The following is a 27803-nucleotide window of genomic DNA, read 5'->3' as shown; positions in this document are numbered from 1 at the left end:
CTTTTGAGATAGCCACAAATAAAGATACTTTTCTGATGCTGTCACTGGAAGTTGGGAAAGAGCCATCATCTTATTCCATAAATTACCAGAATTGTTGGATGGTGGTTATTCTTTTGTTACTGCTTGTGTTGGTAAATGCAAAACTATGGCCAAAGGAGGAGGAGGCTTTTTCTGCTTCTCCATGTTTGGGCCATTCATCCCACACATAAAGTGGAAGTGGGAGGTCCCACGGTGATCCAGACCCTTTTTTCACTTGAATATAACACAAGGTATTCTGTGGCCCTTTTCATTTGTGATTTGTTTTGGTTGCTTGGTTTTTTTCTTTGTTGGTTTGTTTTTTGTTTTTTTAGTTTGACATGGAATGAAGTGTTTTTACATCAGAACTGAGCATGTGTCTCTGTAGAGTTTTTTTGTTGGAAACAGTGGTTCTTGCTTAGTTGTCATGCATGGGATGGGGTATGAAAATGTAGAGTTTAAGAATATATTCTGCTAACAGCTGCTAAATTCACCTCCATCAGTGTGAGCTTGGGAGTTTCTGGTCCTTCTGCCATTGGTGACTGTAAAACTGTTGGAGCATTTTGATTTCCCTTTACTCTTGCAAATTTCCACGAAGTTGGAGTTTACAGAAATGGCTTAAGTGACCTGTAGCATTTGGCAAATGTATCATCAGAAGCTTTGCTGGCTCTGTAGGTAGCTCTCAGTAGAGGGTTTGGGTGCAATGCCAGGGCTTTAAGAATGTTTCTGTTCATTATAGAAGAAGTTGGATTCCATGGGTTCCAAGAGGCGAAGAGCTACCTCTCCTTCCAGCAGCGTCAGCGGCGGAGACTTCGATGATGCCCATCACTCCACCAATATTCCAGGCCCGAGCAGGAAGAGGAGGAGACTTTCCAATCTCCCAACTGTAGATCCTGTTAGTACCTTCTTACTGATTGCCTTCTTACCGATTGCCCCTTTTTTCCTGGGGATACTGTATCCCTGTCTGGAATATGCTGGACTGTAAAATTAATGACCATATGTAGCACGTGCACACTGGTCCTGAATCTGTTCCTGCCTTGGCTGAGCTTTGTTTAGGATCTCATTCAGCCTTGGCTTAGTCCTGGCTCACCACTTTCATCTTTTTCTTTGCTGTTTTATTTTTGCTGCTTTTCTCTTTTTGCTGATGATTTTAGCAGATGGAAGGATGTTGGAGAATGAGCTGAAATCATAATGTGCAGAAGTTGAGAGCTGTGTCTGCATAGCAAATGCAGAGGGATGAGTGGGGAGTGGCACAGGCAGTGATTGCTGAAGTGTACAATGCCTCTGCTATGCCTTTGCATGAGCAGTCTAATGTTGATTAACTGCAGGGCAGAAGAACCCCTTTTGTTCTTGTAGATGCTTATAACTTGGAGAGAATTGCACTGAATTAATTTACATTTTGGGTGTTTTACTTAGAATTAGCATTGAAATAAAGCTCCCTGTGTTCTAAAAATAAATGGAAATCCTGCAGTACCTGGCACACTTGTCAGGTATCCTGCTAAAGTGTGAGGTGCTCCAGTTGCTTCTCACTTCTGCTTTAGGGCATGCTGTGGATTGGCAGCTTGTTCTTCCCTTTATAAGCAGGCTTTTGTTTGTTACCTCCTTAAAATTCTCTCTCTTTTCCTTATTTCATTGTTCTTGCCTTTCAGATTGCTGTCTGCCATGAGCTCTACAACACCATCAGAGACTACAAAGATGAGCAGGGCAGGCTCCTTTGTGAGCTCTTCATCAGGGCACCCAAGAGAAGGTAAGGCCACAGGTCTGGCTAAACCCTGAACCAGAGATTTAATAAGGCAGAAGTGGAAATCGATAAATACTTCAGCAATAATTTGTGAAAAATCTAAGCTACATTTGTCACCATTTCACCTCAGTGTTTGATCCAAGTGTTTCATGTAATTATTCAATGGGATGTGCTCTTTTTCTTCATTGGTGCTCTTTTTCAGGAGGAAAAAAAAGGATACACTGAATTAATTTAAAATATTTCTTGTGACACCTGCCTAAAACATCTATGCCTTTGATTATAAAATAATCTGTATAAGTGGTGGGATGTAATAGTAAGGACACAGCTTGGGAAGGTTCATAGAAATGACCCTTGAAAATACAGTAGCTAAGAGGCTGAATTTTCTCTTAAACTCAGAAAATTGAGGACAGTAACAGAATATACATGAAGTGAGCTCCCTGACAGAGCACTGTCCAGATCTTTTAGCTGTAACAAAGATGTATTGGAACTTTCTTTGGTTTATTTAGTCATAAACATGCACAAGCTTTGTGCTGTGGTTTGGGTTTTACTGCTTGGAATATGATGCCTGTTTTTGTCATTGCAACAGAAATCAGCCAGATTATTATGAAGTGGTTTCTCAGCCAATTGATTTAATGAAAATCCAACAAAAGCTGAAGATGGAGGAATATGATGATGTGAATGTGCTGACTGCTGATTTCCAGCTTCTCTTTAACAATGCAAAGGCTTACTATAAGGTGAGCAAACTACATGTAAAGGCTGAAATCCAGTGTAAAAAGAGTAGAAATGTTCAAATTCTGCCTTGGTTTGGCCAAAACCTCTTCAGTTTAGCCTTTGGTAAGGTAACAGCACATATTGCAGTTATTTGTATATATTTCCATAATGTTGACTGTATCTTTCTAAGATGTTCTATTATAGCAATTTTTCTGTAGAAAATTGTAAAATAATGTGGGGATGATCTTCATGTAGTTTTCTAAAAGAGATCAAAAGCAAAAATGGAGATATAAAGTGAGAAAAATATTCCTCAGTCAAAGCCTTCTCATTTTACAACACCCTCTGTGTTACCCTTTGAAATGGAGAAAGATTTATTTTTTTTCCCTCCCAGAAGGAAATGTTTATGCTAACAACAAGTTTATGGTAGGAGTGTTTAATCTTTCTCTTCTATTTGCCACTTACTAAAATGAAAAAAAGGCACATTGAGTGTCATGGTCAGTGATGGTAGATATGAATGTAATGTCATCAAGACAACCCTCCTGACAATTCCCCCTAACTGGGTGTGTGTTTTATTGTGGATATTAATGGGTTTTATTGCCGTTTTCATAAGGAAGTGGGGAAAAATTGGGTTAATCTTGTTTAAAGAAAGGCTATGTTAAATCCATAAACCAGTGAAATTGTATGTGGTGAATGAGATGGTACAGCAAATCTAAACCTGTTAATATTGCCTTTCACATATCTCTGACTTTGGAGACAATCCAAATGAGTGCTTTCTGAACAACCCAGCTGTGGTGGCCAGGTGACATCCAGAAAGGCAGTGTTTATTTTACTTGTGTGTGTCTGTTAGCTTCTTGAAAACAATCAGATTTATGGGTTAAAGCATTTGCACTTTCTGCTTCCAGGAGGAGAAGTACAAAGATTTCCAAATCCCTTTTGTACTCCTGGAGCTTTGCAAGGCACTCAGTGTGAAAACCCCAAAGTTAATGTATTTTACATGAGGACTTGATGGCAGGAAAGAATGATTGGGGTTTTACAGAATGTGTGCTGCCTTTGCCTATAGAATTGTGGGCTCAAAATTTAACTGTGTCATGGAGACCTTGCATTAGACTAAAAATAGGTATCCGTTATTCCAGGGTGAAGGAGTGTTGGCATTTCCAGAGAATTATGGAGCTGTGAGCTGGAGGTGTGGTACACAAACTTAATGTCTTCCTTTCAACTTTTGCCTTTCCCAGGCAGCTCCATGGCATGGACAAACCAGGGACAGTGACTGATTGTCAAGGTCTTTATTCTAGCAGGTGTTTTATTGGCAGTGCTCCAGCAGAACAGCAGCCTTTGGATTTTTTTGTATTTCTGGTTAAGTCTCTCACGCCTGAGCATCTTGCATTAATACAGAAGGAAGCAGATTTGTGGGGCAGGATACCCTTAAAATATCTGCTCTTCATAAGCAACACGTGGTCTAATGTGCTGAGAATATTTAAGCCTAATAAAGCAAGATTAAGAACAGTTCTCATGTTGGTTTCTCATTTGTATTACAAGCTGTCAGAGGTTGAGAGAGTGAAGTAAGAAGAGTGCAATCAGCAGTAATAAGGTGACATTATCAGCAGGAATACCTGAAATAGAGCATAAATGACAGAGGAAAGGGAAGGAAAAATATATGGGTGGAAAAGCTGTCTTTGTTCTGGGTAATGTTAATAGGTACATGCTTGTCTGCCACTATCGGCTCTGTATTTTTAAAAGTTAATTTTCTAACTCATGCTTCTACCTCTGCTAAAGGATGTATCTAGAGGTGTACCCAGGTGATAGCATGTCATTAAATTTCCCAATTAATGCTGAGTGTAAACCATTGCAGTGCTTTCAAAAGTATTTATTGGCATTCTTCTGTAGAAGTTAATTTTCAAGTGCCATGCAGTGACAGCAATATTTGCTTAAATCATATTTCTGGCATACTGAAATTTAGTCTGTTTTAAATGCTGGTGTTGTATTTCAACAAAACCCAGTGATTTCTCCCTGTTCATCTAATTGGCTTGTCCAAGCCTCAACCCAACTAATTTTATTGCTAAGTTTTCTGAAAGACTTGGATGCTTTTGAGTGATACAGGTTATATTTTCTAATGCTTATTGCTCCTCTGTCAAAGAACAAATGAAGCAGGAATTTCTCAAGTTTTCTATTACTCATTTAATGTATTTGATACCTTTCAGCTAATAACTTACAAATTTTCCCCCAGTGAGAATGCCCTGAATTTTGACTGAAATTTGTTTGTTCGATTTGTTTTTGCAGCCAGATTCTCCTGAATATAAAGCTGCCTGCAAACTATGGGAGCTGTATTTGCGCACAAAAAATGAATTTGTTCAGAAAGGTGATGCTGAGGAGGATGATGATGATGAGGAAGGACATGACAATCAAGCAAATTCTGAATTAGTAAGTGTGGGCATGAGAGCTGCAGAAGAGGGAGGCTCTAACTGTGGATGTCAGCTGACTGTGAGAGGGTGAAAAATCGTGTCATATTTTCATTGTTACATTATGCTCTAAAGGGTATTTCTTAATGCAAGTTTATTAGTTAATCACTTCACAGCATTGTATGTGTGTTTCATTTTGCCTAGCAAAAAAAAAAGCTGTGAGGGTTTCTGACATGGGTAAAGTGTGGTACTGGTCTAGTTGGAGTAATATGAAGTGTGCTTGAATTCATGCCAGCATTGAGGTTTGTTGCAAGCAAGATTCGTGTCTAATGACAGCAGTTACCAGCAAGTGCCTCATTCAGTCTGTGCAACTGTTCCTGGAGTGCTATGAGAGGAAATTTGGATTTTATGATGTTGGGATGCACATTTTCAGTAACTGTGATGTGTGTGTGACAGTCTGCAGTGTCAAGCTGAAATCAGAGTTTTCTAGTGTACCTTTACCTACATAAACAATGTTGTCTTCAAAAATTGTATCCGTATTTTGTAACTGATTTTTTTTCTGCCTTTGAAGTGTAAATTCCTGTATTTCAGTGCAACTTGAAGCACTCCACTCTGGCTGCTATTAAAACTTGTGATTTTTGTTTCCTACATTAGTCATCTCCAGGTTACCTGAAGGAAATTCTGGAACAGCTTCTTGAAGCTGTAGCTGTTGCCACAAACCCCTCAGGACGCCTCATAAGTGAACTGTTTCAGAAACTTCCTTCCAAAGTGGTGAGTATTTTAATGCAGGCTGTGTTCTAGGTTGGAAGCCTGGACATTTCTATAACTGATGTTCCAGGCTGTGATGGCCATGCTCTGGGTGCAATTCTCTGTTTCTGCCTCATCAGTGGTTTTTACTGCTCTATTTCAGAACAGTGGTGTTCTGTTTTTGTGGTCAAAGCTTTAACCAGCAGAATAAATATTCTGAAAACCATCACTATGGATTTGATTTTCAATCAGAACTGGTCCCTTATGTTAGTTAATTGGTGAATAATATAATTCCTTGTATCTGCCTTATGACCTGGCTTGTCCAAGTTGAAGCCTAGTGCCGTATTTTGAGGCTTACACTGTTCTTATCTTCAATTCATCTAATATCTCGTTCTGTGACCTGTTAGAACGAAAGCTTTGTGACTGTTTATAGTAATGCATAAATTATTTCTGTTTTCCAGCAATATCCAGATTATTATGCAATAATAAAGGAACCCATAGATCTTAAAACTATTGCCCAAAGGATACAGGTATGAACATATTAATGTGTCGGGGTACAGCTTTTTTAACAATAAGCATTCCAGAATTATTAAAAGTCAAGATTTATGGTGGCAGGAAAGGCAATGTGTTTTCCTCCTGCTATTAAAAAACCTGCACACTGTGGTGATTCAATGTTCTGTGCTGGGTTAGTGCTGCACAAGTAGCTGTGTGGAAGATCAAGCATTGTGAGCTGTGGAGTGCTGGCTTTGAGCCAGAATATCTCAAGTTCCTTGATGTTTAATAGCTTACAGCAGCTTCTTGGCAAGTGCTGCTCATCTAAAACATTGGAGTACTGAGGATTAGTTGTGTGTTATTATCACCTACTTCTGTTCTAGTGTTATAAATGGATGTTTTGTACTGATGCATTTTTCATCTTACTTCTTCAGTTATTTGAAATATTGTTCTGTAATTCTAGCATTTTGTATAGTAGGGAGGGATGGGGCACAGACTGATAGAGCTAGAGAATAAAATTAAAACAGCATTTTGTCAGAACTCTTCAAAATGAAGGTAGTATGATCTATTAAATATTATTTTTTCAATCTTAGCATTCACAAGCTTTATGAAGACTTACCATATATGTATGTTACTGTCTGTTTCTGATTACTTTTTCCAGACTGTTGTCTTCACAAATGAGTTGTTTTTCTAGGAACATTCCCTTTATTGAATATGAATTCCTTTGCTTTTCACTATTGGCTTAGTTCTCATGCAGTCTGATGGTTTCTACTTAACCAGTTCTGCTTCTTGTTGTTTAGAATGGAACTTACAAAAGCATTCATGCCATGGCCAAGGACATAGATCTTCTGGCAAAGAATGCCAAAACCTACAATGAGCCTGGATCCCAAGTATTCAAGGTTAGTTTCAGTTGTTCATAGTATGATTTGAGTTCAGATTTTCTTGCTGGTTGATCCTTAAATAAGCCTTGAACATAAAGCTCTCAAGACCTTGTTCTTGTTGTTTTTTTAAAATAGCTTTTAGTGGGTTTTCTTTTTTATCTTGCTTTTAGTAGGATTGGGGTACAAAAATAAGAAAAACTGAGCTTGAAGCAGCTCAGGTCTTCTATTCAGTTTTTTCAGGCCACTGTAAAAATACTGTGTGGGAGTATTTCAGGCAGACTTTGTTCCATGCTTCATTTCTCATGCAAAATTGTTTTATATCTAAATGTAAAAACACCTTAATTTTTGTTTTAGATAGCTGGATATATCTGATTACAATATTACTCACTTTCACCATTAAACAAACAAAAAAATCTTTTAATTGACAGGATGCAAATGCGATTAAAAAGATATTTAATATGAAAAAGGCTGAGATTGAACACAGTGAGTTGGCCAAGTCAAGTCTCCGAATCAGGTACTGCAAATAGAGTTCTTTCTATAATCTCATATTAAAACATCTGTTGACATTCCCTTAATTGTGCTGTGGAGAGTATAGTGGGAAATAATGGAGTGAAAACTTAGATTAGTGTTGTTTTAAAAGTTGTACATTGGTTAAAATAGTTTTTGAAAGAGAGCTTTTTTCATTGAAATACTTCTGTGGTGAAATATTTTTCTGATGTACTTGATTATGAAAAATAGCATCAATGGATCTTTAATAAGTTATGGCCAACTTCCACCATGTGTTTATAAGTTAATAACAGAACATGAATAGTGAGGAATAAGGTGCTTTGTTTTATTGAAAAGTGCTGGATATTCTTGAACCTTGTTAGGAACTGAAACCAAAGGGCTCACAGTTAGGTAGGGGCAGAATCACAGGAGCAAATACAGATACTTAGAGGGAAGTCCACTCTGGCTTCAAAAGAAATTTTAGCTGTGAAAAGAGGCACAGGAACCTGAAGATCTGGATTTATTAATAGGTGAAGAAGAAATTTGGCCCTGAATATGCAGGTATAAAACACTTGATGAAAGCTGATAGCTGTATTTATAGTTTCATGGAATGATTTTACTTAGGAAACAACATTTTCTTCCTGTGAAAATCCATAGTTTACAGAGAACTGATGCAGTCATTATAAATGTTTCTTAACTGAAATGCAATTAAATTTCTTCTCATATAAACATTTTATTTACAAGTAACACTCAAAAGTAGATTTAGATATTATTTGTCAATGTGAGCTGTGTCATTTATCCCCAAAAAATTAAGCAACGTCCTGCAAGCCATTCAAGGAGTTGGGAAGCTCTTACAAAGTGGAATCTCTTTATATATTAGAACTGTTTACTGGTATTTGGTGCTAGGAAACCACTGTTGTAATTTCCTGCAAAGGTTTGTGAGGTACAACTGGAAATGCTGTCACTGCCTTACTTAACTGAAAGGTAGTTTAATTTTTTCTGTGTATATGGTGTCAGTATTAAAAGTGTTGCCTAGGATTATTGTGTGGAAGAAGTGGAAGTTGCCTGGTTGATTCTTAGTGTTTGATGTTTTGAGAAGTGTTTTTTCTGGTTGGTTTGTTCAGCATCAGCATCCTCCTCATGGTCGGGTGAATCATTGTTGGAGCATATAGAATAAAAAGCAGAAATACTCTTTAAGGTGTAATTCCTTCCTGACACATAGGTGAATAATTTTCCTTCTTAAAAGTATGTGAAGTGCCAGAAGACTTTGTACACGTGTGTTTGCTTTGCAGTAACCAGAATTATACAGAAGCAAAGAGGTTTTCTATTTAAATTATGATTGTATTTTATTTTTCTTGCTGTGTTGGCCATTGATGAAGCTCAGGATGTCAAGGTGTGTGTCATATTTATTTCTGAGGCTCGACGGTTTTTCTTTAAAATAAAGCTGATTGTGTGAGAAGGGATGACAGATAAATCACACTGATATTTGTTAGCTGAATTCCTCTCTTGCACTGCCAACCCATTTTCACTTCTCAGCTGCCTTATTCGAGGTGTTCTCTTGTGTATTGTGTTCTCAACAGACCTTCAAATCCTGAAGTAATCTATCAGAATCATTGACAGCTCCCTTCTTTGTTTCTCTAACTTGGGGGGAAAAAAAATAATGCCTGAAGCAGGCTATAGTAATGCTGGACTGAATGCAGAAAAAATTGAGATAAGAGAAGTGTCATGAAAACCAAACCTTTCACCTTCTATTGTGTATTTCATTGGTTGCTTTTTCTATTGAACCATTATCTTTTTTTTTTTTTGTTTCTTTCTCAAGAATCTGCTTCACAGAATTATTATTTTTATTTAAATTCCTAAATATTTAATTGTCTTAAAGGAAAGTTCCCCTTTACCTATTGCTGATTTGGGTAAAATTCCCTCATACATTCACTTCAAGTGCATTTTCTATATTTTTCTTCTGAATTTACATCTGTTGTTCTTTGTCATTGATGGCTCAAACTCAAATCATCATAATGCTACTAACCTAAGCTTTATACGTTGCCCCTGTGTCAAAAATCATGTTTTTATTGCAGAGCTCATCACCTTCCTTGCCATACTAAACTGCTCTTTGTGGGTGCATTTAACTGTCCTCCCTTAAAGTGGCCAAATTGAATTGCTTGATAATATTCAACCAACTTGACAGTGACTTTAAATGTTGATAAAACATGACTGGACCTGTGTGATTTGCTTTATCTGGGTGCTAAGGAACATTTTGCTGGCTGCTTTCACTGCTATTTAGGCCAAGCTGTGTGTACAGCTCTCAATGCTTGAGCTAAATGTTACTTTCCTCTGACTTTATAAACAAAATCCACATAAATGCTAGAGCACTGAAAGGATCTCAGTATTACTTATCTTTTAGCTTCCAAACATCTCTCTCTGAACCTTTTGGCTGATCTATCAAAGTGATTCTGTAAAAAGCTTTTTTCTTGCTGTGTCTTTTCATGGGTTTAAGGTGGGCCTGTTTTTTTTCCTCCCCCTTTCCTTGGCTTGCCTCTCCTGCCTTAAGGACTGCATCAAATTTGGCTGCTTCCAAGCTGACAGGTCCTTCCTCACAGGGTAAAGGCAGTGTTGGGGATGAGAGAAATTCTTCTAACAAATATTATCGGTAAGTAAATTGTGCCCTTGCAGGAAAAGCTGGGTCGTCATCGTCTGGAAATGCGAAATTTTGTTTGATTTTCTTCCTCATACCTGCTGTGGTGCTGGGTTTTGGATTAGGATGATATTATTGCTGATGACACACTGATATTGTTGTTATTGCTGAGTGAGAAGTGTGTCCAGTCCTTCACATTGGCAGTGCTCTGTGGGGGTGGCTACAGCAGCTGACAGTGGCAGCACAGGGATGAAGCCACCTGGGCTGCCCAGCTGTGGCTGGGTGGTGCTGCTCAGGTAGGGAAGCCATCAGTGAAAGTGCATCATGCAGGGGCTCATGGACCCAGGAGCTGGGCCCCTGAACAGCAGCAGAGCAGCCAGGGATGGGTCAGGATGCTGAGGCTGGAGTGGCTCAAGTGGATCTGCAGTGGCAGTGGGAAGGTGAATTACAGCTCCGGGGATCTGTGGCCATCAGAGAAGAGAATGTGCTCATGATCCAGGTGTGGATTTGCACACCCTGTCAATAGTATTGCAATAAGAATGACCCAATGAAGGTTTTTTGGTGAAAAGAGCCAATCACAGCAAGGACAGAACCAGAAGTGGCTTCATCAGGCAACAGCCTAGCACCACTCTCCAGCACTGCTGCCCTGGAGGACTGCAGGGACAGATGGAGCCCAAAGTCATGGACTAAAGGAGCTCAGTGGATGTTTTAGAGAGGTGGCCCACAGACTAAGGGGATGATATCTGTGTGTTTATATCAAAAGGCAGGAAAGGATGTACAGGAAAGTGTAGTGCCCAGGCATGCACTCAGCCCATCTGCTTTTTCCCAGTCTTCACTTGGCTCCTGCAGGACAAGGCTGAGCCCATTGCTGGAGTTGCCTGAAGAGCTGATCTTGTAATAAGGCAGAGAATGTTAGGCACAGCTTATATAGTGTGATGTGAAATACTGTGCCCCAGGTTTGGGACAAAAGACAGGGATACTGAAGAAGTCTTGGGGAGACCAGTGCCAGTTTACTCCAGCTAAGCAGCATAGGAGGCTGATTCATGTGCAAGCACTGTGTGTGCTGAAAATGCCAAAGGTGGGGATGAGGGAATGGGAGGAGATAGAATATACAGCTTTTAGTGTGTTGAATTCCTTCCTGTAGGCAAATCCCAATAAAACAGGATCAAATAACAAAGTTACTAATTGGGAAAGACTTCTTATCATTCCTCTTCTCTTGCAGTTAATCAAATACTCAAGTATACAAAAGAGGACAGAAAGTAGTAGGCTGGAGTTCAGTTTTCTGACTGTGTTGGATGGACCAGCTCATAAAACAGAGGCAGACTCATGGCTTGATAAGAATTTCTCCTGTTAAAGGCTCCAGCCTTCTTTAGTCATGGCTGTGTTCCTGCTTGTGGAGTCATGAGCTTCACTTATTTGCTCACACACTCTGGGTGACTGTTAATGGTTAATGTGATAACCCTTTCCCTTTTTTTCATTTTAATTTAATCTTTTTTTTTTTTTTCGATTTTTAAAATGTCTTTACTTTTTCTCTTCCACAGTAACAAAAGATCAGCCCAAGGGGATCGTTTATCAGCAATAACCATGGCATTGCAATATGGATCAGAGAGCGATGAGGATGCAGCTTTGGCTGGTAGGAACTGAAATGCAGTTTCTCTTAACTCCTCTCATTAAAATGTTCACAATGAGCAAATCTGGAGAGCTCCAGATAAACTCAGATACATTTATTTCAAAAATATTTTGCACTCAGTGTGTAATTCCTTTGAATCTTGCAGCTGGTGAGATAGGGTAGGCCAAACTTGCTGGCATACTTTGAATTTTCTGTGTGTTTCCAAGTAGACTTACCCAAGCTTTAGGGAGCTTGGTTTTATTCTTTCTGAAATGGAACAGAAGAGGATAGACTGGAGAAGACATTGGTGCTCCATGCAGCAAAAGAGATTAGTAGTGCTCAAATTGTTTCTTTGTTTAATTTTTTGTTTACATTGTTTCTTCATTGATGTTGAAAGATGCATCTGTTCAGTATGTGTTATTGGGGCATTTATTTCTTACCTGGTAACTGAACTATACTCTCCACAGTTTTCTGGTGGATGGGTATGTAGAATTTTTTGGATTTTAGCTCTTGGTGTAAGCAAAAGCATTTTGATGCCTGGTTAGCTCAGAGTTTGGTTATTGTTTCAGAGCAGCTGTTTTCTGGGATGTGTGGGGAGTATTTATTAGCTGGGTTTTGCTTGTTTGTTAGCTGCTCTTATTTCCAAATTGCAATGCTGTAAAAATATGTAGCTTTTTATGTTTTAGTGATTTAAATTGTTGGAGTGATTTAACGACTTTCTGATGCCACCTTTGCTATGGACATTCTTGTAATTTTCATGGGACCTCTCTCTGGGTGTGAGACTTTTGCCTTGCTGCTGTTGAAGTTCTCCTATCCTTATTGTATTGACCTAAGAGGCAATGTTATTTTTTTGGCAGACCTAAGATTTTCTGTCCTTCCAGTGTACTACTTGGACAAGCCTATGCTTTCAATCTCTGAGTGACAAGGGTTTTTCTTTAAACCAAGTGGTATTTTTATTAATTGCTCTGCTGTCTCATTTTTCTTCATTCCTCTAACACTTGTTAAAATAAATGAGAACAGGGCTGCATGACTGAATATTAATAGAACTCTCTCCTTCTTGAAACAGAGAACTGAATCTTTATGAGCTTCTTTGGTTGTAGCTGTTGCCTAAGCAATGAATAATACAGTTTCCAACTGAGAGTTTATCCTGACAGCTGCAGATGGTGTTTTGGTGTGATGGAGCTTGTAGAACATTTCCAGCTCCAGTGTACAAGGATGTGAGCAGCTCCCTTGCTCCTCATTATAAATCTATAGAGGCAGGCATGGGTGGTCATTATGTATTACTTGCTTGTATTTAATTTTGTAAACAAGGGTGTTTTGTTTTTACTGTATCATTTAGAGATGATTTAAGACTGGATGCTGCTTTTTGGTTTTACTGGCAACCATCTTCAGTTGAACACTGAGCATTTATTGTTGGGTGCTTTGGGACCTGAAAGGAGACAGTGGGGTTTTTTGTGATATCTGCAAACTGCAGTTGTGGTAACAGCAGCACAAAAGGGCAATAACTGCCTGTCCCTGTCCTCTGCCAGTGCTTGCTGGGGCTATGGGACATGGTGCTACTGCACATTAAAGAATGTACAGTCTTGCAACAGATTATTTGCTCTATAAGAGCAAAAATATTATTGTTGCAAAAGTAAGAATTTTTCTATCTTCTAGTCTGGATAATACATTCTTTTTTGGCTCTGAATATAGCAGGTATCATATTAGGAGACCAGTATAATTTTCTACATATGTAAGAATATATGATGTTTACACATCACTTGGAAAAAACATGCACATCATAATGAAAAATGTTTGTACTTGTATATTATGTAAGTATTAAAATACAGTAAAACTACAATATATAAATGTTTTCATTACTAATTAATATCTAATTTACTTAGATTTCTTTTTAGGGAATGCCTTGTGTTCTACTTTCAACACAAAGGAAGTACATTTCTGTTTTAGGGTATTGAACTGTTTTGTTGCTGGCTCACACATAGCAGAGAACAGCAAATACTTGACTGGTCCCTTTATGTTTTCTCCTTCATAGAAACAAGTTATTCTGCTTTTTCTGTTTGTTTCTTACTTTTTAGTGGAGCACTCAGAACTGAAATTTAGAATAAACACACCAAACTGTTTGAATAAACTAAACCATAGCCTATTTTTGAAACTACCTGATTTCAGAGATAGCTCCAGTGGTTTGTTTCTACCTGAGTTATTCTGCCCAGCTCCTGCTTTGCTGGCTGTGATGTAGTAGATGCTGGGTCATTAAGTGATTGGCATCATTATGATAATTTTGAGTGTCTCCCCAAATCAGTAATGAACATCTTCATTGCATGTTTGCACATCTGCTCATGCCTGGTTGTGTTTTAGCTTTGCCTGTGACCCTGTAGGTCCCAAGCACTGATGTAGATCTGGTGTCAGGCTGCAGAGGAGCAATGGCAGCTCTGTGTTGTTACAGTCTGGGTGTCCCCTGGCTTTGTCACCATTTCTGTATGATTTTACTGAACATGGATGGAGAGCTTGAAGCTGTGCCAGCCTCCTGTGAGCAATAATGGAAATGCCAGCTGGAAACCTGGTGTTAGAGAAATGTGTTTCGTGAACGTGTTGAATTACCCAGTGTGTCATGTGCCACACAGGCTGTCCTTCACACTCACAGAGGGGAAAAGGGGTGAATAATTTAACTCTAGCATGTGCAGAGCCGTGCAGATTTTGTTATGTCTGTCTGCAAGGTACAAATTGCACTGTTTGTGTTACTTAGAAGTGTGGAAGGATTGGCCATTTATTGCTTCCCATCCTGTGTTTTCTCGTTCCTGTTGTGTTTCTGTTGTTCATGTAATGTTTCTCCTAATTTTAGCTGCAGTAACTGTTAGCTCTTCATAGATTTTCTTTCATTCATCCTAATCCTGAAACAGGATAACCAGAAAAGTTTGCTATGAAATTTTAAAATACTTACCATGATTTTTTTTTAGGCTTATTACATAATCACTATAAAACATTTATTTCTTCATTTTCTGTATGTATTAGAGGGGCATCATTAGGCTTTACTGTCAATTTTTTCTGTTAAGCTTCACAATTTTGTCTTGGGCTGTGATAATATTGTCTAAAGGATTGCAATAAAGTGCTTTTTTTTTTTGTCAGCTTGAGGCTCATTAGATATGTGTTGTGTCATTTCCTGAGGTGTGAATCTCACTGCCAGAGGGGGGTTTCCTTTTCTTCTTCTTTAGACCTTTATCCACCAAAAACCCACTCTGAGTTGTCCTATTGAATTTCCTGTTTTTGTGTTGTCTCTGTGCAGCTGCTGCTCGTTATGAAGAGGGGGAGTCTGAAGCTGAGAGCATTACCTCCTTCATGGACACTTCTAATCCCCTTTACCAGCTTTATGACACAGTCAGGAGCTGCCGAAATAACCAGGGCCAGCTCATCTCTGAACCCTTTTTCCACTTGCCCTCCAAGAAAAAGTATCCTGATTATTATCAGCAGATTAAAACACCCATTTCATTGCAGCAGATCAGGTAAGAAAACAGAATGAAAGCTTCATCTGCTATGAAACTATTCAAGGGTCTCTTTTTTTCCCAGTATCTTTGCTTATGGTCAGGTTGTTGGTACCTAATGCAGTGTTTGCACCATCTCTCCTCTACATGCAATTGCTGCTTGTTTCAGCTCAGTCTGCATCAGTCTTTAGATCATCTGTGATACATGGCTGCTGTTGGGTTTATTTTTCATTGAATTTCATTTGTAATGTGCCTGAAAATTGCCATATGAATAATTCTGAATGCTAGGTGTGCAGCAGAGATGAAAGTTTTTGCAGAACTCCCCATTTTTCTTTTACCCTGACCGTGATGGCTTGATTACCTCTTACTGCCATGCATTTTAAGTCAATAATCTTCAGTATGAATTGTAGGAAGATGGTTGCAATTACAATCCTCCTGTCTAGGTCACTGTGTAACACTATGAGAATAATTATTTTTATGATGATGTAGCTGGTGTGGATTGAAGCCAGCAGTTCACCATTTATAAATCTGTGAGCCATGGAAGGTCAGTGAGCTGCCAGAGTGCAGCTGTCAGATTAAAGACCTGAGTGAAGTGAGCAGTGTCTTTCTTTAGTGGCTCAAGATAAGCCAGTATGGTGGGTGGGAGCAGGCTCCTGGGGACATTAATAGGCTTTAATGGTGCTGCCCAGCCTCAGGGGGCCCAGGCCTCCTGCCCAGTGGCCACTGGGGCTCCAGGCCCTGCCCAAGCCACAGCCTGGGAGTACCAGTCCTTGAGCTTCAGTGAGGGAGCCCTGGACCCTCCCCCTGCTCATCCCTTTGTAATCCACTCTGATGGAGTTCTGTACATTTTAGCTATACCATAATACAATCTGTCAGACTTGATGTAATTGTTGAATGAGCAATGTCTTTGTTAAATCAGAAGCTAAAAAAGCTGCTTTTTGGTTTTTTATCTTATCAGAGGGTGTTTTGCATGTGCTGGAGAATAAAGGTTGCCACACTGGTTATCTCTCCATCAGTGGCTTTAAAGCATTTTTTCTTATTTCTTAGCACAGCTATAAAAGTGGCAAAGAAAGTGTCTTGCTTTGAGCAAAGCACAAAATGTACTTGATGAAAAAAACAGTGAAACTGAGAAGAATCATTGGCAGTTTATGCCTTAATGTACCTAAAAGTGTTGGCTCAAATTATATAAAAACAGATCTTTTGGAGAGAGATTTTCCATTAAAAATACCCTTGATATCAGTTATAGAACAAATAACTTGCCATAGAGAGGCAGCTGCAATTCTGCTTTCCTTACAGTGTAGGCAGGTTGCATCTGGCTGTGTGAGCAGCACAGAAATTCCATACAAGTGTATGAAGAACTGTAGAAAAAAGTAACTAGACTTACTGCCTGGGGGCTTAGAAAATAAAAAAAGGAACAGCCAGGCTTTTTAGAAATAGTGTTTGAGACTCACAAATTAAAGTACAATATTTGTAGAAGTCTAATCTCCTGCAAATTCTGAAATTCAGCTGTCTTTTAAATTACCATGTAGTCTTCACTTCTTACTATACCTGAAAAGCCTTGAAGTCATGCATACACACTTAATTGATGTGCTTTGGGGAAAATTGAAGTATCATGGCTTTGCTGATACTGCTAATATGTCTTTAGGTATTCAAAACTGCCACTTATTAGGAATGGAGATTGGTTGTGGGGTTTTGGGTATTTGGTTTTCTGTGAGGTTTTTTTTCCTTCTTTTCTTGTGGTGGTGCTTTTTTTGGTCTTTAGTGGTTTGGGGATTTTTTTGAGAGTTACATAAATAGAGCATATATTGTGTTCCCAGATGGGGACAGGAAAGTTTAGTGTCCCAGTGAAAAGCTGAAGGAGGTGGAGTGAAGCCTGCCATTCCTGCTTCATGTCTGTTTTGTTCTGGCATCTGGCTGCCTCAGCTGTCCTGCCAGAGTGAACTGTGAAATGTGTGGCTGTTGCAAATTTTACAGCTAGTCATGTATTTCAGGGAGGTTTGTATGTGCTGAATGCAGGAAAAGTCTGTAAAATAATACCTGATTTCCAGAGGGAGTGTGTGAGTGTGTTTTGGTTTAATGAGATTTTACCTATCCCAGCCTCTCAGTCACTTTGATTGTTATGAGCCTCAGTCATTTGAGCTGAGTGCTGATCCTGAGCTGTTCCTGGATGTGGGAGGTAATCATGGTGATGGCTTTTAGTTGTCTCCTGATTTCCTCCTGGCTTGCTGTTCACAGAATCACAGAAAGCTGAGGCTGAAGGGAGACTGTCCTGCCCAAGCCCTGGCTATGGCAGGGTCACCCAGAGCCTTGTGTCCAGGACTGTGTCCAGTCGGGTTTTGATGATCTCCACAGATGGAGACTCCACATCCTCCCAGGGCAACCAGAGCCAGTGTTTGACCACCCTCACAGTAAAAAACATCTGTGTTCAGCTGGAATTTCACGTGTTTCCATTTGTTCCACTCACAGTCATGACATGGCCTAGTCAGTGGACGTGGCTGAGATGAGCCTGGCTGTCCCTTCATTCCCTCCCACCAGATGTTCAGCACATTGATGAGAATTCCCTGCCTCAAAGGGGGCAAAGTTTAGAGCTGGAGAACAAGCAAATCCTCTTTAAAAAGAAAGACAAGACGCTGTCAAGGCCATGACTGACGTGTGGTGAAAGTGCCTTTTGCAAAGCTGACATTGCTGGGGAAGAGTCATTCTGTTAATTACACAAAACCACAGGAACAGTCAGGAAATGATGCAGGAGAATGTGTTCAGTTACCAAGTGCACAAGTGCTACATCCTGGCAGGCTTACAAGAGCACTGTTCCTTGTTAAATTTTACAGTGTTGAGAAGTGTGATCCCCAAGGCAAGTGGGTCAGGCTTTTTTATACCAGAGGAGGAAGGCGTGCCAGGGAATTCCCTGGCAGCAGCTCTCTCTCAAACACATGTGGGAGTTCAGGCACTGGAATTGGGATCTTCACGACACACCCTGGTGTCTTGTGCTCCTGGGGTTGCAGCTGAGGTTTAAAAATGTGCTGGGCTCTGGTGTAAAACTTGGGTTTGTGTGATGGCTACTTTTGAGGAATTCAAATGGATTTTTCTTAGGAGTGTGACCCTTTTTGGACAATGCTCCGTTACACAAGAATCGAAATGTTGCATTTATGTGATGTGTTGAAGTTCTCTTGAATTTTCTGGTGGCTCTTGGTGGTTTTGGATTAGTTATAAATGGTTTCAATGGAGCTTATAGTAAATGTCATCACCTGGTCAAGCATATTTTGCCATATGACTTAAGCAGTTTTAGCAATATGGCAAATCAAGGAGTAGAACTAATTTTGAAGTAGTAAAGACTGGTGCCTGGAGAAGGGTTTATGGAGAACTTCTGTGTTTTTGTTTGCTTGATTTATGAATGGGTCAATTGGGAAGAGAAAATTACATCTCTAATATTTTGAATACATTGTAAATTTTCACTTTATCTGAGATTTAGGAGTTCTTTCATTCCTTTTGTCATTCAATATAACTTATTTAGTGAATATTGTATGTTTTTGTTTTCTTCTGTTTGTGTAACCAGTTTTTCTACCTTAGCAAGTACTTTCAGTGCATGTTTTATGTAAGACCTTTATAAAATCAGAGGTTCAAGTAAAGAAGGTTCCCAATGTATTTTGTAAGAGAACTGTCATCTTCAATAGGACATTTATCAAATGCATCTCTTGATCCCACTCATTCTTTGTTAGTGGGTTGTTTTTCCCTGAAGAGGCAGGACTAGCACTTCACAATTTCTGAATAAAAGAGAATAAGTTGCATAACTGATCTTATCTTGGTGTTTGAGTTTTTTCAGTAGGAAATTTTTAGGCTTTGTTTGTCTAATAAATGGATCTTTTGGTTATATGGGAAGAGTATGTCTCACCTTCAGTCCCTGCAGATATTCCACCTGGAAGGACTGATGAGTTTGCAGTAGACATTTTAGGAAGTTGAGTGCCAACTTACAGTATTCTTTTAATTAATATTCTGATTTCAACCAAATGAAATGCTATGCCAGTGTTTTTTTGGGCTTAGTGGTTTTATGAAACTGTAGCCTTACTTCTAAACATTTTTCCTCATTTTGCAAATGTCATTTTGCTTAAAAGGAAATTCTCTCTAGTTTTACTCATGCTTTCAGGTACAGTTATATCCCTGTCAACAATTTTCACAAAAATTTCTCTTGGTTTCTAGTATATAATTTGTGTTATGTTGGCAGTGGCTTTTTGTAGAGCCATGGATTTGGTTAGTTTCAACCTCACTTTGTGAAATAAACTGATATTTATAAAATCCTTTCTTCCCAAGATTGGTGAGATGGCTTGTTAAAAATTTATTGTGAAGCTGCACGTCATCCTCTAAATCCAGAGAAGTCATGATGCTTGAGTTCTGCTGAGATTGAGTCTAATTAAATCTGTTCAAAGTACTTATGTAAATAACCTACCTAATTAATCATCCTATTTGCTGACAGCAGTACAGAGAATGGTAGGAGAGGATGTTCTTTGCAGGCAGGAACAGGATCACTTCTGTGCCTGTACATTTTTCATTCCTCACCTCCCTGGCTGGAAGTTGTCACTTTCCAAACCATTCAGTCTAAGTCTGGATTTTTACTTTTGCTCCAGGCCTTTGGTGAACACGGCTGTGATTGTAAATGGTTTGCTTCAAATCAGATGTCCTGCACCTTGATTGTTGGGTAGGGGATAAGCAAATGGTGGAAGCAGGAAGCTTGGGACTGAAAAGTTTTATATTAAATTTATTTTGTGGTAGTGATAACGCTCCATCAAGCAGGGACACATTGAGCCAGGTGCTGCAGAAACAGGACTGGGTAGAAAGGTGGTGTGTGAGTGGTGACTGTGCCAGGCAGGAGGGTGAGGAAGCTGTGTGGCAGCTGGGACAGGCTTTGGGGCTTGTGTTCTGCAGATTGATATTTTCTGCTGTGTGTAATGAAGTATTGGAGAGTTTAAAAAAGTTGACTAGAACTTTCAGCATTGTGCATCATGTTGATTCATGTGTTTAGAACATAAAAAATGACTTTTTTTTGTTATTACTCCTCTTGTGACTATTTTCACATGAAGTACACTTTGCACATAACACCAATCAGTAACCAGGTGGTTTTTTTAAGAGAAGGCACAAGTTGGAGGGTTTAATATAAGCAATGCTGGGAGGTTTTGGCTCTCAGTGAAGATGGGTGGAATTGATGGAGGGAAAGCAGCTTTTGGGGCTGTGCAGAGCTGGCCTGGCCTGAGGTCAGAGCTCAGGGACACTGCAGCAGTCTCAGCAGGCTGTGCTGCTGCCTCACCTGTAACATCTCACCTGAGTATGAAAACAGTCATACAGTTCAGTCTCCACAACTTCCAAAATTACTGGAACCATTCTTTGAGGACATATGGTTCCCTGATACAGTTACAAGTGGAAGATGTTACTAGAGAATCAAAACTAAATCCCATTTCTATACTTACTGCTCTTTGACTATTGATTTATCATAAAAATGAGGATATTAAAGACCTGTTTTGCACTGTGTAGCTGGTGAAATAGCTGACTGGTATTTCTCTTTTGCAGAACCAAGCTGAAGAATCATGAATATGAAACTTTAGATCAGTTGGAGGCTGATCTGAATTTAATGTTTGAAAATGCCAAGCGATACAATGTCCCCAATTCTGCCATCTATAAAAGAGTGCTGAAAATGCAGCAGGTTATGCAGGTATGTGGAGGAGAACAAGCAAAAGGATATAACTTCACATGTAAATTTATTTCCCTAATGGATATTTTTCCAAAGTAATTTTTAACTAAACCTGTATTTGCAGAAGTATTTTCTTTCTTAGGGGGAAGTCTGGGAATGGAGAGCATCATGAAGTGATTTTTCCTCAGCACATCTGCTGCCTACTGTGATTTCTTTCAGTCACTTTATTCCTTACTGTGACTCCTAACCTAATTAAATTGTCAGAAAATTGATGATGTAGGGGTTTTTTAGAGTTTGCATGTAATTGAATAAGGCTAAAACCTTTCAGATTTCATTAAGTGTTCCAGCTAAGTGCTGTGGTCTGAAATGGCATTGTTTTCAAACTGGTTCCTCAGAAGTTGTTCTGTCAGTTAGAATGAACTATACTGCTCTTTAAATCTGTTCTGGAAGTGTTCAGCAGTGAGTTTGGCTTCAGGGATTTGTTCTTTTTCCAGGCAAAGAAGAAGGAGCTTGCTAGGAGAGATGACATTGAGGATGGGGACAGCATGATTTCTTCTGCTACATCTGATACTGGAAGCTCAAAAAGGAAAAGGTATCTGCTTCTGTAGTTCCTGCAGGCCATAACATTGCTGCATCTCTTCTTATTAAAGAGAGTATTGAACCCTGGTTTTTAGCATTTGTGTAAGGATTTGTAATTCTGAAACATCATTAAGTGTTGATTCTAATTAATTCAAAACTATTTGCTGACTATTATTTCCCAATTTTGGTCTGTTAGTTGGCAGTTGTCAACAACATTTCTGTAATTGCACTGAGTTAGGTGATTTTGTCCATGGATTTCAGGATTTTTTGGGTGACATTGTTTTATCTTAGCCTGACAAATAGATAAAATGATTATAAGAGGTTGATTACTTGGGGTCCTATGACATAAACCAAATTCCCAGTGGTTTGCAATAGATTCTTCTGTTGAGCTTAATGATGGCTTATGGAAAGTATTCTTTACAGTGATAGCTGTTTTGTAATTAATACTAGTGATGCATTTCCTTCCAGCAAGGAGTGGTTTCTCTAGTCTGCCTTATGGTGTGATTTGAAATAAATTCCAGCTCAGATAATATTTTTGCAGTGGTAGCAGCAGCCAGTGTAAAATTGCAGTTCAGCATCTTTCTTTGGTGGTGCTTATGAACATCGGTTTCCTGGATATTTATTTCTTGTTTTGTCAAAGGAACAACAGTTGTGGGGGAAGGAAGGGAATGGAGTAGAGCATCAGCAAAGAGTCCCTGAAGAGCAAACAAATAAGTGCAAAAATCTACACTTGTTAAAAATCTTCAGAGAGAAAATATGAACTTGGGTTTAGGAGGTGGTGCAGCCTAGGGATGCTGGGAAGAAGAAGTGTGATGGAAAGGAAAGGCAGACCACAGAACTAAGTAATCAAGAAGGAACAAATTGCAAAAATTGCTAGCTTTGTGATCTTCAGATTCAAAAAGAAGAACTAACCTAATCAAGCAAGTCAAATTGCCATCAGTGTCCCTTTAACCCCATGTTGCTTTTGATCACCTTGTGCCAGACAATACTGAAATGCTTAAAAGGAAAAATCTGTCAGGCCCTGTCATCTAAGAACAACAAAAGAGGAAAGGGAACAAGGGATTTCTTGTGTTCATAGACAAGGGAGATCAGAATGATGCCTGAAGAGCACCTGAAAATGCTTTTGATGTTGTCAGTTTAATACTTGTTATCCATTCACTTGCTGAATGATAGCAAGGAAAAGCAGATCATAAATGCTGCTGATCACAGAAGTGAAGCAATTGGAGGAATTCCAAAATGTTGCTGGAAAAGGAAACCAATAACCCATGCAAAATTCATCCTATTGGGACAGTAACAGTTGCCCAGAAGAAAATTGCTTGAATGTCCCCTTTTATGTATCAGCTGCATGACACGAATCTTGAGTATTGCCAGGCCTTTTGCTATTTCTGCTTTGGTTTTGCTTTGCCTACATCTGTTGAAATGAGTGAGAAAAACCTGGAAACACGTTAAAATGGGGAATTTGGCAGCATGTCTGTGTTCTGGCAGTGCTCACCCCCTAGTGGGAACAACTAAACAACATTTGCCAACAGTGGTAATGTTTAGACTATAGAACATGTATTTTGAGTTTTCTTTGTTGTTAGTTTTCTTTAGTTATTTCACTGATCTCACCAAGGATTAAGAGGTATCTGAGGCATGAGACTCTGCTGAATTAGGTATATTTTAAATGTGTGATGAAAAGATCCACAGAATGGGAAATCTGTGTTGCAGTTTGGTTTCTGGGATATTTTGCACATTCTGCAATTGAAGGTAGTTTTTGTAGTGGTTGTTGTCTTTGCAGATAATGTAATAGTTGAAGTTATAACTACCTGAATAAGTCTTAAGGAGATTGCAAATTGGAAGCCTGTTTACAAGTGCTTTGTAGTGAGTGTGTTGCTCACTACTCAGCTCAGTGTCTGAGCTGAGACTATACATTATTCACATAAATTTTCTTCTCCCTTGTTTGATTTGCTTATAGGCCATATACTGTGTGTGCAGGGAGCCATGTAATGTTTTGTGATAAGCTGTGTCTTGGTTGTGCTGTCAGATTTCTTGAGACAACCATAGCAGGTACACACAGGATGCCTGTAACATTTGTGGGGATAACATGTACCATTTTCTACCTGGCTTTGCAGTCTTGGTGAGCTTTATTGATTTCAGACTTCATTTGGATTGACACATATGTAAGAAATTCTTTGTACTAGATCCTTGATGTCCTTACTTGGTACTGAAGAATGTACAAAATTACTCAGAGATAAATAGCTCATGTCTTTGATATTCTGGGCTCACTAGAAGTAATCATGAAGGCACTGACTGGAGGTTTTTACCCTGTTCCCTCTGGATCTCAAACTCTTGGATTCAGATGCCTGATCCTGACTGGTGTGTTTTCTCTGCAGCTGGAAAGCGTTCAGAGCTCCTTTTGGCCTTTGCACTTTGAAAAATCAGTTAGTTGGTTTATTTTGTAGAGCTCAAAACTCAAGGTCAATGAGAGAACAATCATCTCAAAGAGTTGTTTCCTGTTTCTGTGTCAGGCTCCTGGTCATGATGCTGTTGTCATTTGCCAGTTCTAATGCACTGTCCTAATGCTGAACTTCTTGTGTGTGTTTAGGTGGTTCTGGTTGCTTCTTCATGAGGATGATATCATTTTGGTATTAGTGTTGGAAGTGGGGATAAGAGCCCCTGACATTTATTCTTTTCCTTTGTGTTCTTCTTAACCTGACAGTAAGAAGAACATACGGAAGCAGCGGATGAAGATCTTGTACAACGCGGTTCTGGAAGCTCGAGAGCCTGGCACAGGCAGGCGGCTCTGTGATCTGTTCATGGTTAAACCATCCAAAAAGGACTATCCAGACTATTACAAAATCATCCTGGAGCCAATGGACTTGAAGATGATAGAGCACAACATCCGCAATGACAAGTACGCGGCGGAGGAGGCCATGATCGAGGACATGAAGCTCATGTTCAGGAATGCCAGGCATTACAACGAGGAGGGCTCCCAGGTACTCACTGTGAGCTGCCACGCTTCTCACTGCTGCTTTGCAGACATTCATTGCTGTTAGGATGGTTTAACTTTGACTGTTACTCGTATTATTTATTGTAATTGCTCACTGAACTAAAGGAGAAATTCTCAGAATTTCTGAGAAGGAAAGCAGCTTCGTTTTCATGGAAGTGGAGAGTGTGGGAGATCAGACTAGAACACCCGATTTGTTTAACTCAGCAAAATGAGTCTGAAAGGAATGTGGTTTTCATTTACAAGTATTTTGTTGGGTGTGTCTATATTGTGATGTTTCTCAGGCTGCAAGAATGATATGAAACAGGGTGGTGGTAAGAAACCTCCAGCTGTTTCTGATAAGGAGCTTGACCAGCTACTGCACAGGACTTGGTCACCAGGATTGGGTTTGGAAGACCTCAGGGCTGTTCTAGTCCTTTGTACCTTGATGGAATCACAGTGATTCAAGGGGTCTTTCATTGCTCAGCAGAAGGGTTTGATGAGGAAGTTGATAACACAACTGCCTGTTGCCATTTTGTAGTCTTTGAAATAGAAATGCAGCTTTATTGGATCATTTCTTCAACATTTGTATCTCCCCGATTTAGATGGTGTCAGTTCTGCTTACCTGTTCAAGTCAGTTAAAAAGCAAGGCTTATTTCTCAAATGTTTACACCTTAAATAAAATACCTGGTTTTGCTTTCAGCTTTTCCAAGCTAAGTGTTTCTTAGGAGCTAGTTCTAAACTAGTCTAAACACAGTAAACTTTGTTTTGGTTGGCTTTTGATTATTTTACTGATTAATAGGTGTACAATGATGCCCACATGCTGGAAAAGATCCTTAAAGAAAAAAGGAAAGAGCTGGGACCCTTGGCTGAAGATGATGATGTTGCATCCCCTAAACTAAAGCTAAGTAAGACAACCTTGTGCATTGCCTTGTCTCATTTCAGCACTTACAACACAATACAGATAAGCAGATCTTCCTTTTAGAATATACACATTCTGCATAGTTGTTAACACTGACAAGGAATGTGGAATTATATTTTCAAAATCTTGATAGCAATGGCATGTCTATATTATACAATAGAATGAAGTTGTTGCATATAGTGTTTTCTAAGAAAAGTGACTCTGAGTGAAGAAAAAAGGCTTGGGAATGGGTGGAATGAGTGAAATTTAGTCATATAGTGTTATCCAAATGTTGCATTATGTACTCAGTCAAGTAAGGGGTTCTCAAATTGAGCAAATCTCTTAATTTCACTGGTTAAATGTCTGGGATTTCCACAGGATGATAAAAAAAATGTGCACTCGATTTCACAGATTATTGAAAGCCATGAAAAACGTGGAAGTGAAGTTTGCCAAGTCTGTTCCTCAGCTGTTGCCCTTACAAACTTGCTACTGCTCAAATCTTAATGTTCTCATAATATGTGTTCAGAACTGAGCAAACTGACAGATAAAATTGTACAAAAGCCTTAAAGAAAATAACTGCAGACAGTCCTCTTGCAAATTAAATGTGCAGCTCCTAGGTAAAGTACAGGTGTAGAGTGTTCTCAGGCAGAGTCTGTGCAGTGGAGTAACTGAGATCATGGGTTAATCAAAAAGCCAACTTGATCATCCCATGGGAGTCCTTAGTTTACATTTTACTTGTAATAATCTTTTCTAATTTGGCATAAACGTGTCATAAAGTAATCTGATAATATTTTGAATACTTAATTTTAGTAAGACCAAAACCCCTGTGGTGACAGGATTTTTAACAGCTGCAGAGACAAATTCATGGAGAGCTGTAAGACCAAAATGAGTTTAGAGGAGAAAAATGAGTTTAGGTAGGAAAAGGTGTTTTCCATGCTGAAGTCTAACATTAAAGAACATTAAAAAAAAAAATTCATAGAGTTATGAAAACTAAAAGAAGCTGCAGCCTGGAATGGGCTCCATGCTGTGAGGCTTCTGCTCACACCATGAAGTGGTTCTTCATGAACAATTCTCCGGTGGAAACTGGAGATGGATAAAGAAACGTGCAAGTTCTCAGCTTTGTCATTTTAACTTCTCTTTTATTTTTGTCTTGTTAGGTAGGAAGAGTGGCATTTCTCCCAAGAAGTCCAAGTACATGACTCCCATGCAGCAGAAGCTGAACGAGGTGTACGAGGCCGTGAAGAATTACACGGACAAGCGCGGGCGGCGGCTGAGCGCCATCTTCCTGCGCCTGCCCTCCCGCTCCGAGCTCCCCGACTACTATGTCACCATCAAAAAACCCGTGGACATGGAGAAGATCAGGAGCCACATGATGGCAAATAAATACCAGGACATCGACTCCATGGTGGAGGACTTTGTCATGATGTTCAATAACGCTTGCACGTACAATGAGCCGGAGTCGTTGATTTATAAAGATGCCCTGGTCCTCCACAAGGTTTTGCTTGAAACTCGGAGAGAAATAGAAGGAGATGAGGATTCTCATGTACCCAACGTCACTTTGCTGATTCAGGAACTTATCCATAACCTCTTTGTATCTGTTATGAGCCACCAGGATGATGAGGGCAGATGCTACAGTGACTCCTTAGCTGAGATTCCTGCTGTTGATCCCAACTTCCCAAATAAACCTCCTCTGACTTTTGATATTATCCGAAAAAATGTTGAAAATAATCGCTATAGAAGATTGGACTTGTTCCAGGAGAACATGTTTGAGGTACTGGAGAGGGCACGGAGAATGAACAGGTGGGCAAACCCTTATTTTCCAGGTATCCTTATCATAAGTTTTGCATTTCATGTTAGACAAAGGCTGAGGTTTTTTAAGGTGTTTGCTTTCCTTGATATGGGTGTTTGGAAAACTAAATCTCAAAAGCTCTATCAGGTCTTCAGTAGAATAATTTGGTTTGATTTGAAAACAAGGAAGAAGTTAGTTTTCTGCTAAGTGATAATTTTGACAGTAATCTTCCAAAGGAGCACCTTATGACAAACAGTTCCTGCTAACTTTCAAATTGAAAGCTGTTCTCTAACTGTTCAGATAGTGAATTACACTATTGGAGCAATCACACTTGGGTCAGTTATGGTAACACTGTACAAAAACTGTGAACAACTTTGAACAACAAAAGCTATTGGAACTTCTTGCAGCGTTTTGCTTGAATTCAGTAGCCTTTTTGGGACTGTGCAGGTGAGAGCTTGACTGTTAAGAGAGGAGGTAAAAATTATCTTAAAACATCTACTAAGAGGAGTATGGATAATTAGAATAAGTCAGTTTTGTTAATAGTACTGTTATTACTTGAGTTTTCGGAGGTTAACAGATTGTAGAGATCCAGTGACAAGTAGCCTTGTCACAACTAGTTACCTTTGATTTTCCTGCCATTTCAGGACTGATGTATACAAAAATACTGCTTTGGGTGAACTATAATGCAAATTGACAGTGGACTAAT

General features: G+C 39.3%; 1 protein-coding gene across 24 annotated transcripts in view; it reads left to right on the top strand.

Annotated features, from left to right (window-relative positions):
* The window catches only part of PBRM1 (polybromo 1), a 56362-nt gene that overhangs the window by 2802 nt on the left and 25757 nt on the right, over window positions 1–27803 (top strand). For 14 of the 24 annotated variants that reach the window (XM_088171570.1, XM_088171575.1, XM_088171571.1 and 11 more), the window contains 16 exons: window positions 755–910; window positions 1665–1762; window positions 2343–2490; window positions 4745–4885; window positions 5518–5634; window positions 6072–6140; window positions 6903–7001; window positions 7412–7497; window positions 10018–10116; window positions 11643–11734; window positions 14991–15207; window positions 20743–20884; window positions 21358–21455; window positions 24141–24417; window positions 25210–25315; window positions 26466–27108. In XM_088171570.1, coding sequence (XP_088027696.1) covers window positions 755–910; window positions 1665–1762; window positions 2343–2490; window positions 4745–4885; window positions 5518–5634; window positions 6072–6140; window positions 6903–7001; window positions 7412–7497; window positions 10018–10116; window positions 11643–11734; window positions 14991–15207; window positions 20743–20884; window positions 21358–21455; window positions 24141–24417; window positions 25210–25315; window positions 26466–27108 — 2588 coding nt within the window. The remainder of the gene's footprint in view (window positions 1–754; window positions 911–1664; window positions 1763–2342; window positions 2491–4744; window positions 4886–5517; window positions 5635–6071; window positions 6141–6902; window positions 7002–7411; window positions 7498–10017; window positions 10117–11642; window positions 11735–14990; window positions 15208–20742; window positions 20885–21357; window positions 21456–24140; window positions 24418–25209; window positions 25316–26465; window positions 27109–27803) is intronic. The other 10 variants (XM_088171579.1, XM_088171587.1, XM_088171580.1 and 7 more) reach the window with 2 other exon arrangements.

The sequence above is a fragment of the Sturnus vulgaris genome, chromosome 11, assembly GCF_052056855.1.
Source record: "Sturnus vulgaris isolate bStuVul1 chromosome 11, bStuVul1.hap1, whole genome shotgun sequence".
Lineage (NCBI taxonomy): Eukaryota > Metazoa > Chordata > Aves > Passeriformes > Sturnidae > Sturnus > Sturnus vulgaris.
Note: the sequence above shows the minus strand (reverse complement) of the source record. Positions and strands in the feature narration are given on the sequence as shown.